Genomic DNA, 15,183 nt, shown 5'->3' with positions numbered 1-15,183 from the left:
TCTCAAGAACGTTCACTTTCGAAAAAGCTTTACATAAAAATATTCTCTCAATAGCGGGTTTCATGTACAGCTGTCAAAATCGCAATCCTGGCTGTGCCATCCTCATGTTCCCTAAGTCGGTTTGGAAGCCAGCCAAATCAAGAGTGTACACTTGACCACACGCCAGCGACCTACTTAAAAATGGGCAGATGACGGTAGGTTATGAAACCAAGGAAAACTCCAGGATGAACACAATTGTTAAGAAACAAAGCTGTGAACGGGTAGCTTGTGAATGTCAGGATTAAACACAACTTCTGTATTTTCAGTTATAAACTGTTTTGTTTTTTCGGGACAGTGTCTCTGTGTTAGCCTTGGCTATCCTGGAGTGGCTTTGTAGACCATGCTGTCCTCGAATTCACAGCGATCCACCTGCCTCTGCCTCCCCAGTGCTAGGACTGAAGGTGTGCGCCACCACACCCGCCTTTATAAACTGTTAAGTGAGCTGTCAGCCTACAGTCCAGAACAGCAATTAGAGAATTGACAGGTACATCTCCCTCACCCCCCAAAAGTTTTTGTCTACTGAGAACACCCTCAACATGGTGGGATTTGTTGGCACATGCCAAGAGTCATGACACTAAGGATGCAGAAGCAGGCAGATTTCTGAGTTTGAGGTGAGCCAACGTACAGTGATACTGTGTCTAAAACGGACCAACACAAGGAGAAAAAACAATAGACCCCAAAACCAGGAATTATTCATGGTGCACCTAGAGAGCTGAGTACTAGGCTCAGTGTTGTATAATTTTTATGGTAAGCAATGAGGTAAAAATCTATATCATTAACCTTAAAGGTGAAGGGTAGGATCAGAATAGTGAAAAATGTGTTCAAATTGGGGCGTTATCACCCCCCAATCCCTCAGTATAGGAGACTGAATTCTATGCATCATAGGCAAGCACCCTGCTGCTGTGCCATATCCCCAGTGTCAGTTATTTGCTTGGAGTGGTCTAGAACTCACGATCTTGTCTCAGCCTCTTGAGTGGCTGGGATGGCAGGCCTGTGCCACCAAGACCAACTAACGCTCCTGGCTGTGTTTACAGAAACAGAAAGCTGACTAACACACACTGCCCTAAGCTTACACTTGCTAGTGTTTGTTACCTACCCCAACACTGACATAATGGCGCCAACACAATGTCTGTGGGCTTGACTTGATCCAGAAAGAAACGGTACTGATGGAGAAGCTGGTTTAGAACTTCCCTTCCACTGGTACCGCAGAACAGGCCTGCACATCTCGGAAGGAACTCTCTATGCCTCTGGAGGCCCCTCGCCGAGAAACCTAACACGACAGTTTTCCTGCCTATGGATAACTAGAGCTAGCTGGGTGAGGAGCAGCAGTGTGGCTGTGCAGAGCCAAGAAAAGCAACTTTAAGAGCCCACTGTCACTAGAAGTATCTCAGGAAAACACGCACTCCCAACAGAAACCCATGGTAGAAGCTGTAACACAAACACATTTCTTGTACAAAACAGTTCAAAGTGCTAAACACATAATACAAAGTATTGAAAATTCTGCTTTGTGTTCCCAGGTTCCAACAAGGCTTTCCATAGGGACTGGTTTTGTATGTGAAGTCTGTACCTCTATGAAACCATGAGGAAGGTAGCACGGATCTGGGCGTGTACAGCGATGGCATTAAAAAAAAAAAGATCAAGGACAACAGAAGTATATTATCGTCTTTATATACAAAAACAAAGGCCCAAAATATGGTTTGTTGAAGTAGCTATCAACAGGATGCCAGCTGATTTCACATTTGCTTTGGTTAGCACAGCCTAGGATCAACAGTCAGCCCCTCCTACGAACAGCACAGACACACAGACAGGACTGCCTTCAATACAGAACAAAGAGCTCTCAGGAAAAAAATTAATTTAAAAACCAAATCATTTTACCAATAAATAAAAACAAGTTTAAAGGTAGCCTCTCCATTCGACAATCTTGGGCATAACAATGTACACCAATTTTGAAAATATAAATTTTCTCACAATAGTATTAACAGGTGTTAGTACCGCAAGCCATGTAATTAAATTACTTTAATGCATTTTTTTTTAAAAAAAGGAAGCCTTAAGAACCAAACATGAACTTTAAAAGTTGGCACCTTCTACAACTGTACACATCCTAAAACAGCCGCCTAGCACTTTCTTACAGAACGTAATTCAAGCTCCGTTGGCATTTTAACATATTCCTAAGGAAACAGTTAAAAGAACATTTAGTACACCGGATCTGAAACAAAGTTCATAATTCTGATTTATGGCTATGACAAGGCAATCTTCTTCTATTGAAACCTGCAACCAGTGATAAAACATACTTGGAAAACATAAACATCTGGTCTGATGATCTTTAACATTTGGTTAAAACAGTTTGATGTTTGTTGCCAATGAAAGGTACTTTAATCCAATGTGCAAAAAGAAAGAAAAGTGGACCTGCCCTTTTTTCTTGAAATACATTAAGACCAACACTACTATGTACATCCTTAAAGATTTTAAATTTAAGTAAACATCTTCCCTATGCAGAGAGCCCCAAAGCTTGATGATCCAGAAACTATAAAACCATATTGGAAGAAGCATTTTTGTTTCTTGTCCTAATTTTGATCTTAAATATAAAACCACTTTTGAAATCAGCCAAAATTTTAAGACCTAGGAAATCTTAGGGTTTTTGTATCTGTGGAAACCATGTCTCAGAAAGACTTTTCTTCTCCCCTCACCACTGGGTCCACTGTAGTAGAGTGGGCACACTGGACAACAGAGGGACTCAGTGCCAACACTCCCAGCATCCCAGTGGTCTCGCTCACCCTGAGGTCCTGCGTACAGGGACCATCACAATGGATGAAGAAACATCTCAGCAAAGCAACCATTACTTGTTCACAGGAATAGCGGAAACAGTAAGATATATATAAATTAACCCAAATACAAAACTAATAACATCATTCCATTTTTCCAAACTTGGTTTTGTACTTAAGCAGTGTTCTAGGTCAGCCATGTGCCAACATTTTCTGCATCAACACGAAGTTCTTATAGCCAGTTATTAAAACAAAACAAAACAAACAAACAAACCCCTGCTGTTTTGACTGTAAGTCACATATACTGGGACAATCAGGAGATCAATTTATTCCATCACTCTGCGCAGCCCACTCACCAGCTTGGCAAGCATACGGGAATTAAGAACGAAACAGAAGCTGCTCCCGTTCAACTGGACAAAGGAGTTTTCAAATTAAAGCCATAAAGGGCAGAGAGGACCTTATTCGGGAACATGAATATTAGCCATCACAGGGGAGGGGGCAAAAAAAAAAATACTGTTTGGTCATAAACGTAGGAACATAATTGCCTCGAGAATTTGAAAACTACCCAACTGGAGCGAGCAGGCGACCAGTCAGTACAACACTGTTAAAAGCAGTCAAGGGTGTTCACGGGACCGCAGCTGACGCAACCTCAGCATCTCCCCCTTACCCCCCCGAGGCCCAAGCGTCCCTGAGCCCGGCCCCTCTAGCTACAGGCGATGGTCTCCAGCTGCTGCTCCGCCTCGGCAGCCATGGCAGCGGCCTGCAGCTGCTCTGTCTCGCTCTGCATGGCGCTGGGGGTGACGTGCTTCCTGTCGCTGTGCATGTTGTTCTCGTGCCTCTTCAGGTCCGAGGCCTTGGCGAAGGCCTTGGTGCAGGAGCCGCACACGAAGGGCTTCTCCCCTCGGTGCCTCCTCTCGTGGTCCTTGAGGTGGGACTTGTGCTTGAAGGCCTTGTCGCACATGTGGCAGGCGAACGGCCGCTCGTTGCTGTGCACCCTCTCGTGCTTCTTGAGGTCCGGGGCGCGGATGAAGGACTTGCCGCACACCTCGCAGCTGTAGGGCTTGTAGCCCGTGTGGATTTTGAGGTGCTCTTTCAGGTGGGCCTGCGTGGTGAAGCCCTTCGTGCACATCTCGCAGACGAACGGCCGGTCGGCCGTGTGCAGCTTCTCGTGCTTCCGCAGCCGGCCCTCGTCCGAGAACGTCTTACCGCACGCCTGGCACGCGATCTGCTCCCGGTGGTGGCCGTAGAGCAAGTACTCGAACTTCATGTCGCTGGCCGCCGTCGTCCAGCCGGGGGTCTGCTCGTCCTTCACTTCGCTCATGCCGTCGTTGAACGTCAAGGCCTGCGGGGTCTGGGACCCCAGGTCTTTGGACTCGGGAGTCTCCATGGACTCCACCTCCTGGCCGTAGCAGTTCACCTTGCGGACCTCCTCGCTGCCCAGCTCTTTCAGGATGGCTTCCTGAACCCGCAGAGTGGTCGTCGGGGACTTGCCGTCCTCCTGGCTGGGCGGCGTGCCTTCCACCGTGTCGTCGGAGGGGCTGTCATCCTGGTCCCCGATCTCCTCCACGTCATCCTCCTGGGCATCGGCCGCATCTCCGATGGGGCGGTTTAACTTGAGGCAGTACTTACTCTTCGACTGGCCGTTACTTTCATCCGGGCTGGACACGTCGCGCTTCTGGGAGCAGAGTTTATCCAGAAAGCGGATGCCGAGGATCTGGCCGGACGACATCATCAAGTTGACATCCTCTTTCTTCACGGAGATCTTCGCCGTGTACATGTAGTTCAGGACCTCCTCGAATATGTCCGACCGGAGGAAATCTATCTCGATGACCGAAGAGCTATCCACTTCCAGCTTCTTGAAAAGCTTTTTAAAGTAAGTGCTGCAGGCGGCAAGAACACAGCGGTGGGCTCTGAACTTTACATCCTCAACCACGATCGCGATATCACAAAACTCCCCCTCCAGTCGCTGCTCATTGAGCGTTTTCAGAAACAGCGTTTTATGATCATCGTCATTATACTTTATGGTTTCAGACATACTGATGAAAAACTCCTGCAAAAAAAAAAATTATTTTTTTTTTAGAGGAGTTTAACTATTGTGAATGTACTACTTACTCCCCACAAAAAACAGTCATACTGTGAATATTTGGAATGTAAAAATTTAGAAAATTTAAAAATTAAAAAAAAAAAGATCCCAGGCAAGGGATTTCCATATTACTATTTTGAATTATTTTGTTTACTCACAGTTCCCTCGTTATAATGACAACGGCAGCTTTTTACAAAATACACACCAGGCATCAGTCTACATGTTTTGGATGGCTCAATTCACTTCATTTCAAATAATCCTATGGAGCTGCTGTTGTCCCCAGTTTATAAAGGGGATAGGACGCCACCCAACAACTTACAGCTTTTAAAGATCTGGTAATCAAAACCAGGAAACATGGTTTTAAAACTCCTGCTGCCAGCCTGTCAAGACTGACAAATAGCCAGACCTATGTAAATCTGGGTGGGCACATGGTAGAAGCCTGCATACAGAACTAGTTGAGATTTTATATGTACCTCACACACACACATAGCACGAAGGTAATTTATATAGACTATTTCAAATAATACATTTTCTTCCTCTTCATCATCATCTTGTTTGTTTATTTTTTGTTTTCCTGAGACAGGGTTTCTCTGTGTAGCCCTGGCTGTTCTGGAACTCGATGTGTAGACAAAGACTGGCTTTGAATTCAGAGATCTTGCCTGACTAAAATAATATTCTAAACAAAACTTCATATAGAATTTTCATTTGTGGCTTTATTATTGACCTTCAGAATGTTTCAGATTTTGAACATTTTGAACTTAGGTCCAACCTGTTAAGTACTGGAGTATTTTAAAAGCAAAACAACGTCAGAACCATCAGGAAAGACCTACCACTGCCTTTGAGAATTAATCTAGAAATAACCTGTTTTGTGTTTTTTATTAAGAAACCAAAAACTAAAAACGATACTATCTTTACTTTTATTCAACAAAGGGTTAGCTTGAGGAAAACAGGTTTTTCCTCATGGAAATAGAATTGTAAATGTATGATTGTGTGTGTGTGTGTGTGTGTGTGTGTGTGTGTGTGTGTATGTGTACACACTGAGGATCAGGGGCTTGCCTAAACCGAGTAAGTACATTACTGCTTATCTGATACCCCTAGACCTGAGATACTTATTTCAAATCCATGTCAGGACGATATTCTAAGGCTTCCTATTCTAAGGCATACTTACCATGAACAGTTCAGGCTACTTTCTTAATGCCTTAAAACACCAATATCTTCAGATCAGAGCAAGTCTGATCAGGGGCAAGCCAGATCTACAGGAACAAAGAGAAACACTAAGTAAGAGTCTTCTCTATCTTAAACTCAGCTCCTAAAACCAAATGTTGACAAGGAAAAAAAAAGCGACAACACCCTTTTATTGTTCCACCTCTTGTATAGAAACCCACTTTCTGGGTGGCAACAGTTGAGGCTCACAGCCATCAGGCCTGTGGTAGCACTCCTGCGTTAAACAGGAGCATGGGATCCTTTCTCCCAGCGCTTCCTGCTGGGTGCACAGCTCTGCACATTTCCCTCAAGGGTCTGTAACCACCTTAGATGCAGGTCTCTCTATACAGGAAAGCCATAGGAGCGCACACATACCCGAAAAGACCGCATGGAGAAACCCCACGTTTCCCTTCTATCCCTACATGCAGGTTCCAAGATTTTTCTTTCATTCTTTGTTTTTGGTTTTCAGAGACAGGGTTTCTGTATGTAGCCCTGGCTGTCCTGGACTCGCTTTGTAGACCAGGCTGGCCTTGAACTCACAGCGATCCGCCTGCCTCTGCCTCCAGAGTGCTGGGATTAAAGGCGTGTGCCACTAACTCTCACCTAAAGAACTCCACATCCTGCAGACCAGTATGCCAAGGAACCAAAATTCCCTCTACTGACCATCAACCCCACAAATACATTAGTTTGGCTCGGCATTAGTAGGCAGTCATTCTAGAACAGTCCTACAGGACTGTGCTCGAGACCCTGCCATGGGACCATCACACTAAGAACGATAACAGGTCTGCGCTCTAGGAGCCACGGAGCTCTGAATTAGTAGCCTTTCTCGTCTGCACTGTGTGAGGGCTGCTAAGATGATTTCTTCTTCATCTTGGCCTTTCCTATGTTCCAGTCGCACCCCGGGCCTGCAGTCAGCCTGAGGAAGGGCATCCCCTGCAGAACCTTCTTCAGCGGACACTTTTGCTGTCACTAACTGTGGATCCAAGGGGCATGGCTCTTGAGAGAAGAGTGGCCCTACAGTAGCCATAGCAACACAACATCAGCGTGCAGCTTCTCATTTCTGGGGAGTGTGTATTCTTTTTTTTTTTTTTTTCCAAAGGAGGTCATGGGCCAACCGGCTCGGGTTTTTCCCCTATAGAGATGTTCCCATTGCTAAGTTCAAACGAGTCAAACCGGAAGATAGCCATTGCCAACATGTGTGTCAGTAGGTGTGGGACAAGACGTGGCCCTACACCTACAACACCATAACGCAGCTCCTTGCAAGCAGATCTCCGAGTCGTGGGAGCGCTAAGGCGTCCTCACCGAGCAAGGAAAAGGAGCCGGCCTTTCCCAAAGCAAACTTACATAAGCAGCCGCAGCCGCCTCCTTATTCCGGAGCAGCTGCGACAATGGCGGCCACGCCACTTCCCTGTTGCGACCTCACAACCTGGGAGTGGGGAAGACGGGGCCCGGCGCGAGACTCGGGGCGCAGCCCGCGCGTGGGGAGCCCACGCCCGCATCTCGTAGCCCGCGAGCCACCGGGTGCAGCGAGCCCTGAGCCGCCTTCTTTCCCAAACAAAAGCTCCGGTGAGCGGCGCCCGCCAGCGGCAGGCCACCCTCCTTCTCTTCCACGAGCCGCCGCTTCTGCTGTAGGGCGCGGCGCGGGCGCGAGGCTCTTTCCCGGCCCGCGGCAGCCCCGGTGGCGCGACAGGCTCGGGAGCGGGCATGCTGGCCGGTTCCGCAGCCCCGCGCTGCGCCGCGCCCTGTTCCGCCCGCGAGCCCCGAGCTCGCGCCCCGCGCACTCCGCGGCCTGCGCGTCTGGTCCTCCCGCGCCCTCCCGCGGCCAGGGGGCGGGGGCGGCGCGCGGCCGGCTCCCCGGACGCAGGCGGGGAGCGTGCGCGGGGGGTCCCGGCGGCTCCGGCTGCGAGGGGCGGCGCCCCGCGGGCCGCGCTCGGGCCCGGCTCGGCCGTCCCCCACCCCCACCGCGGTGCACTGCGGCGCGGAGAGCGGGGCGGCCATGAACTCGGCCGCGGAGCGCGCGCGCGGGCCGCCGCCTGGCCTCTTCCACCCCACCCCCCCGCTCGCTGGCCTGCGCGGGCCCCGGGGCGCCCGGCCCCCACGCCCCGCCGCGGCCCACGCCCGTTCCCGCTCGCACCGCGCTGCGCCGCCGCCACATCCTGCAGCTGGCTGCCGCCCGAGCTCGGCGGGAACGCGCCTCCCCAACAGCCGCCCCGCCGCGCCCGCCGCCGGCTGCCCCCGCGTCCCCGCGCCCGCCCCGGCCCTTTCCGCACCCGGCCCGCGCTTACCTGCACCTTGGCACAGCTACAGACGCTCGCCGTGGGCTCCCGCGTTCGGTAGCGCGCAGGCTAGGACGGGATGGACGCGGGGGCACGGTGGGTGGCAGTGTTTTGGATTATTATTATTTTTTTTTTTTTGTAGTTTGGGGAGGGGGTGGGGGGGAAATCGTGCACGTCCCTGGTGGTAGCAGCCCTACTCCTGCACGAGCACAGAATATCCAGCCTGCCGCGAACACCCCCACCACCCCCCCTCCCCGTGCATGCGCGGTGCGGGCTGGAGGAGGAGGGGGGGGAGTGAAGGCGCGCCGCCGCTTGCGCAGGCACGGAACCCGGTCAGGCTTCTACTGCGAGCGAGCAGGGAAAGGGTTAAACCGGGACCTTACGGGTCGACGCTTTCCCTGAGTCTACGGGGCCGCCCGCGGAGGGCTTTGGCTTGCGCACGCGCGCGCACGCGCGCGTCATGGGGCGCGCGGAGCCCGCGCGCGGGAGAAGAGATGGGCTGGTCCGGGGCGGGGCTTGGGCTGCAGAGGAGCCAATGCTCGAGCTCAGTTCTCGGGCTCCCGCCGGCGCCGGGCCTGGGCATTGCAGCGGGAACGCGGGAGCCTGCGCTCCCGTGCGTGTGCATGTGCTTGTGCGTGGGCCAGTACTGCCCCTGGGCGCGCACGGTTCGGGCGCTCAGCTCGTCCCGGCTTTTTGGCAGGTGCTTAGGGCACTGTCTCCAACTGTGCTCTCACCCGGATACCCAGGCTGAATACCTGAACGCCAGTGGCTTGGTTCGCGTTGCTGAGGCATTGTTTATGGGGAGCAGGCATTTGCAGAACAAATGACGTGCCTGCCATCTTTGATTTGGAGTATAAGGGGCAGGCAGTCCCAGTCACCCTGGACAAACTCCTCAATCCCGAAGTTCTGGATATGCCAGACTAATTGGTGCCTTTGCGTTTACCCAGGTGCAGCCCTCTCTAACCACCATGTTCCTGAACTGGGTTGCTCTTGATGCTCCCCTGGAAAGATCTGATAGCTCCCTAGTGCCATCCGAGTTACCGCTCGCTACTGTTGAAACTTTGCGTTCCCTGAGGCCCACGACCTCCCCTGACCTGGGAAGTCCCTTTAGCTCGCACGTGTTCTGTTCAACCCACAATACTGGCAGCTGGATTGAGCTGTCAACCTCCTGAGAGTCACTTTCGCTGCTTTATCACACTTCTAACAGTCTTATGTCAAATCACGTGAATAACATCTGAAATTAGGGCAGGACCATGGGCTTCTGGGAAAATGATGAAAAAGAAAAAATCCCAACCCTACAGCAGGTACATAAGCATGAAGGAATGTTGTGATTGCCTCTTGTTTTCTAAATAGCACATGTTCAACCTCAGCTGTAATATTAACCAGTTCTGGTTTAATGTCTCCCAGGGTCTTTTGCTGCACATCTCCAAACTTTTATTTTCTGTGTATGATTGTTTTGCCTACACAAATGTGTGCATGCCACGTGTGTGCATGGTGCCAGCGGAGGTCAGAAGAGAGTGTGGGATGCCCTCATCAACCCTATGGAATCTGGGAATCCAACCCCAGTCTCCCTGCAGTAAGTGCTCTTAACTGCTGAGCCATTGTTTCAGCCACCCGAAGTGTCTTTTGATGCACGAAATAGCACAGGTTAGTACACCTGGGTGTATGTGCACATGAGTGCATGTGCTCTTGGAAGCCAGAGGCATTGGATGCTCCGAAGCTGCGGTTACAGACCAGTGTGAGCCACCTGACATGGGTGCTGGAAACCAAACTGGTCCTCTGTGCTCGTAACCACTGAGTCATCTCTTCTGTCTTTTAAGCCCTACTCTCTTATTTCCTGGAATGGAGACAAGAAAATCAGGGCAATTGTGAGTATTGGCCAACACAATGCCCAGGTAAGTGCATATCCGGTGTTGTTGTGGACATGCGGCACTGTGGCAAGTCGAAGGAGGTGGTCGTCACACCCAAGTGGCTGCCCGTGTGCTTTATTCTCCTGTGTGTAGCTGTACTGTATGCTTGCACTTCAGTCCTCTCTGTTCTGCTTACAGGAAGCTGGTACCATCGCTCGTGTAGTTATGTCTTGAGGCAGTAGAGGGATGGCTGAAGTTCTCAGTGTGGGAGCGTGGCTAACTTGCAGTAATCTTCTCTGTCAACACTGGGGCTGCTCTTGGACCACATCTGGAGGGACTTTGCTCCTGGATTCGTTGTCTGCCTCCTGTGTAGAGACAATGATGGTGGTGGTGATGGTGATGATGATGGTGATGATTGTGGTGGTGATGATGATGATGGTGGTGGTGGTGATGATGGTGGTGATGATGATGACGGTGCTGGTGGTGATGATGGTGATGATTGTGGTGGTGATGATGATGATGGTGGTGATGGTGATGATGATGATGGTGGTGGTGGTGATGATGATGATGGTGGTGGTGGTGATGGTAGTGGTAGTGATGATGATGGTGGTGGTGGTGGTGGTGATGATGATGATGTGGTGATGATGGTGGTGGTGATGATTATGATGATGATGATGATTTTGTATGTGGAAGAGAATCTGTCCCTGCGTCTCAGCCCAAGCTGATGGAATTAAATTAGTCTAGCAGAGCTCATAAACATTAGAGCAGTGAAGTGCCCGGCATTCCTAGTTTTGTATTGGTGACTCCTTGAATTTGTGTTCATGGCCCCTGTGCTCTGGCTGGCTGGTCCTTGCTTATCCTTGGGACTCACAGGAACAAACTTAATAAAAGGGCCATTCTCATGGGAAGGGCGGAGCAGGGATGGGAAATTCCTTACCTATCCTCAAACCCTTAGCATCTATGATGCTCATTTAAAAACAAACAAACAGACAGCAACAACAACAACAACAAAAAACACCAGTGACAGCAAGAACGAACCTAGATGTCAGTATTATAGGGAGCATTGTGGAGTTAGTAGGATCAGAGTGTGTGTTGCAGGACATTTGATCACACTGTGAACCGGAGATTGTATACTGGAAAAAACTGTTTCTGGTTTTGGTGTGGCTCAGCCTTAGCAAACATCTTTAAATCCAAGAGCTTTCTGTTTATGTAAACAAGTAGTTGAGGTGTGGCTCAGCCCTAGCACACACGTTTAGTCCCAGAGCTTTCTTTAAATAAGATTAAATAAAGTTAATCCTAGGTTAAGGCACAGAACAAGCAACCACTTCACAGGAAGTAAACATGGGGGAGGGGAACTATAGAGTGGGAGGAAGTCCAGAGGACAGATAGATGCACAGGAAGTAGAAAGTAGGGACATTGGGTTTGAAGGGTTTTTAAGGCAGTGTGGAGAAGGAGAAGGGGCTTTTTCCTTCTGGGACATGAGCTGAGTAGGAAGGTCAGCTGGGCGCTTTCTCTGCCTCAGGGAGCTAATAGGTTTTCACCCCAGCATCTGGCTCCTGAGTTTTCATTAGTAAAATCGAACAATTGGTATTTTCTCTCCTCATAACAACAAAGGCGTAGTGAGAATTCTGGAATTTTGGTTCCTTAAAAAAAAAACCCAAATATTATAAGAATGTGCTTTTGGTTTAATCCCAGGTGTGAGGATATGGGGGCTGCCTTGCAGCAGCTGACTGTGATTTTCCTCATGCTCTAGCTAAGGCGTGATGGTTTTGCCAGCTGCAGACAGCTTCTGTGGCTGTGTGTGACTTTTAGAATTCTGGGAACCTTTCAGAGGGTATATAAATGCTAGAGCCCTCATAGGAGAGGTTGTTGGTCATTCAGGGAGGTTAGATGCTTTTATTTTTTTTTTTTTTAAGTAGCTGTGCTCAAAGAAGAAACAAAAGGAAAGAAACTATATTCTCTTTCTCCCCTCTTTTCTTTCTCCCCTGTCTAGTGATAGCAGGTGAAATGGTGGGGGGTAGGGGGGATAAAGGGTTGGGATAAAAAGAACCCACAAAGTAGCAAAGACCAGCTAGCTACACAAAGCCCTCCTGAAATACACCTGGATTGAAGTGTTTTTCTCTTTCTACTAACTGTGGCTGCCATGCAGGATGAGACAGCAGCTGGGGTCACTCAGAGCATCCTGCTTTTCAGAGGCTCATAGCCTCTGATAGGAAGCCTGAGAAGTGTGAGACTAGGCTCTAGGACCGGAGTGTGGCCTGTGGGATACCAGGCCTTAGATGGATACAAATCAGACAGCGACCCTAGTGCCATAAGCACCCTTCCATCCTGCTGCCCTGAAAATCCTGCATACAGTAAGGAACAAAATGGCATGACAACACGGAGATAAAGATGTACACATTTGAACAAACGCTCCAGCAAGGACCTTAACGCGAGAGCATAATTGTGTACACTACCACGAAAAAGGAACAGGGGAAGCTAGACTCAGTGGGAAATCAGCAAAGGCTCCCGTATCCATCCAAGGCCTGTAGGATGGCAGAGGGATCACAGAAGGGAGGTGGGGAACCAAGTTTCGATCGCCAGCGCATCCGGCAGGGTTCTCTGGAGTAACAGCCCTCACAGGATGAATAGACACAAAGGGGATTTGTTAGAATGGCATTCAGGTCGCAGTCCAACACTGGGTACCTGTGCACCGAATGCCGGAGAGTGCAGAAGTTGCTCAGCCCACCAGGCGGGGCGTCTCAGCTGGTCTTCGGTAGGACGCTGGAGCTGCAAAGACGTAGGCTCTAAGGCCCGCGGAGGAAGGGGCTTGCGAGCAAGCAGGCAATGAGCCAAAGCTGCCCTCTTCCATGTCCTGACATAGGCTTCCAGAGAAAAGACAGGGCTCCTCACCTCCAGGTCTGTTCTGTTCCATGCTTAAAAGGTCTGAATTATAGGTGTGTCCTCCTACTTCTAGGATGAGGACTCGGAGCAGATCTCTCTAATTAAAGAAACCCTCGTAAGTGTGTCCTCCATTTTTGGGTTTTAGTTCCGGGTGTGGTCGAGTTGATAACCCAAAATGGCCGCCATAGCCAGGCATGGTGTCAGTGAAACAGTGGGAGCAACTGGTATGGCTGAGGTTTCACAGAGGACAGAGTGACCGGAACGTAGTGGCCCTGAGACAGAGCCATGGGGAGAGCAGGAGCCAGCACCTGTAAGGGTTCGTGGTCTGCAGTAGGGGCGCCTTTCGTAAACGTTTCTTTTTGTAAGTTGCTGTTGGTGGTGATGGTGTGTGTGCCACACGCCACAGCGCAGGTTTAGAGGTTTCAAGACAACTTAGCAGCATTGGTTCTCTCTTTCTACCGTGTGTGTCCTGGAGACTGAACTGGGGTCATCTGATTTGGAGGCAAGTGGGCCTTTGTAAATCATCTTTTATTTGTAAATCATCTTTTATTTTCCTGTTTCAGTTGTCGTCTCAGAAGCTGACTGCCTTCTTGTGCTAGCCTAGGCCTAGTCCTGAAAGCTTCTAGCCTCCTTACAATCTAATCGAGGCCTAGAATGTTTTCAGCCTCTGAGACGTACTGCCTAATAAACTCACCCTTTCTTGTTCTTTCTGAGCTCTGGGCTGGCTGGTTCAACTCACCTGCTCTGCCTCAAACTCGTCTCCCAGCTGACTTATTTAATCTGGCCTCTCTCTCAGCCAGGAATTGCTCTGCTTGGCCTCAAAATAACTCAGCAATCTGCTCTAATCTTCTGGCTTCTTCTCATTTTCTGGCCTGTTCTGTCTTCACCTGAGTTCTCCCTCTCTGCAACCCGTCTCTCTATTACTGTCCTGGTAAAACTTCTTACTCTCTCTGAAAATCTGACCCTTAAGTAGCTTCCCTTTCCTCTCTCTTCTTGTGAGAACTGGGCGTATCCTATTCTGTCAGTTCTTCTCTGCTTCGTCATCTTTTCTGCCACTTTTAAACATGGATGCTTCCTTCTACAAACTATCTACCTTCGTTTGGGATTAAAGGCTTATACAACTACGTCTGGACCTAAGCTTTTCTTTACCTGATACTTGTTCTGTTACCAGGCTGGCCTTGAACTCAGATCTGTTTGCCTCCGTTCTGGATTAAAGGCGTGTTTGTATTCCAGCGGCATCACACAGAGAAGACCATTGGATGCGAACTCTTGCCAGAAGAGCCATGTTCTGAATTAACATTTCTCTACAGGCTTCCTTAACCACTGAGCTGTCATGTCAGGCTAGGTTCTGGTGAGATAGTTCAGTGGTAGAAGATGCTTGCTGCAAGCCTGGCTCAACTTCTATTCTTGGGACCCAAATAAAGGTAGAAGAAATAACTGACTCCATAAATTCTTTCCCTGCCATCTTTGTGTATGCCATCACAGCACTGCCCCCCCCCCCCAGTAAAAAGTAAATCTCACTTGGGTAAATTTGAGTTTCATATCCAAAATAAATTAAGCCTTTGGCACACACATCATGAACTCTTGAGTTTCAAAGGTCTGCAGTAGTCCAGCTGTTCTTACAAAACTCTTTGAGCAGTCATGTAACGAGAGACGTTAAATTTTAATATAGCGGGGGTGGGGGTGCAGGTGCCGTGAGGTACATATTGAGGTCGGAAGACAACTTGCAGGAGTCAGTTTCTTCCTCCTTCTGCCATGAGGATCCCAGGGGGCCGACTCAGGCTTGGAAGCTGAGCCTTCTACTGGCTGCGCCTCCTCTCCAGCCTAGTGAAAGACACGTTCGACACTGGCCACTGAAAGCTCTCTGTGGCTACCTAGAAATAGACAGTAGTTTACTTGCAAACCTTACCTTTTTTTAATTTAATTTAATTTTTTATTTTTTTGTTTTTTTGAGACAGGGTTTCTCTGTGTAGCCTTGACTGTCCTGGACTCGCTTTGTAGACCAGGCTGGCCTCGAACTCACAGTGATCCACCTGCCTCTGCCTCCCGAGTGCTGGGATTAAAGGCGTGCGCCACCACGCCCGGCT

General features: G+C 49.5%; 1 protein-coding gene across 3 annotated transcripts; it reads right to left on the bottom strand.

The window, feature by feature from the left end:
• Positions 1 to 1,687: 1,687 nt before the first annotated feature.
• ZBTB14 (zinc finger and BTB domain containing 14) lies at positions 1,688 to 8,589 on the bottom strand. 3 transcript variants are annotated; one of them, XM_084780505.1, is made up of 3 exons: positions 8,373 to 8,589; positions 6,053 to 6,137; positions 1,688 to 4,851 (listed from the first exon to the last, which is right to left on the bottom strand). In XM_084780505.1, exons 2-3 carry the CDS (start codon positions 6,053 to 6,055, stop codon positions 3,505 to 3,507), a joined length of 1,350 nt encoding a protein of 449 aa, XP_084636631.1. In that variant the 5' UTR covers positions 6,056 to 6,137; positions 8,373 to 8,589; the 3' UTR covers positions 1,688 to 3,504. The 3 variants fall into 3 exon arrangements, with proteins under 3 accessions (XP_084636631.1, XP_084636633.1, XP_084636632.1); XM_084780507.1 differs by lacking the exon at positions 8,373 to 8,589 and adding an exon at positions 8,222 to 8,339; XM_084780506.1 differs by lacking the exon at positions 8,373 to 8,589 and adding an exon at positions 7,432 to 7,713.
• Between the last annotated feature and the right edge of the window lie 6,594 nt (positions 8,590 to 15,183).

The sequence above is a fragment of the Acomys minous genome (assembly GCF_964271855.1).
Source record: "Acomys minous genome assembly, chromosome: 4".
Taxonomy (NCBI): Eukaryota; Metazoa; Chordata; class Mammalia; order Rodentia; family Muridae; genus Acomys; species Acomys minous.
Note: the sequence above shows the minus strand (reverse complement) of the source record. Positions and strands in the feature narration are given on the sequence as shown.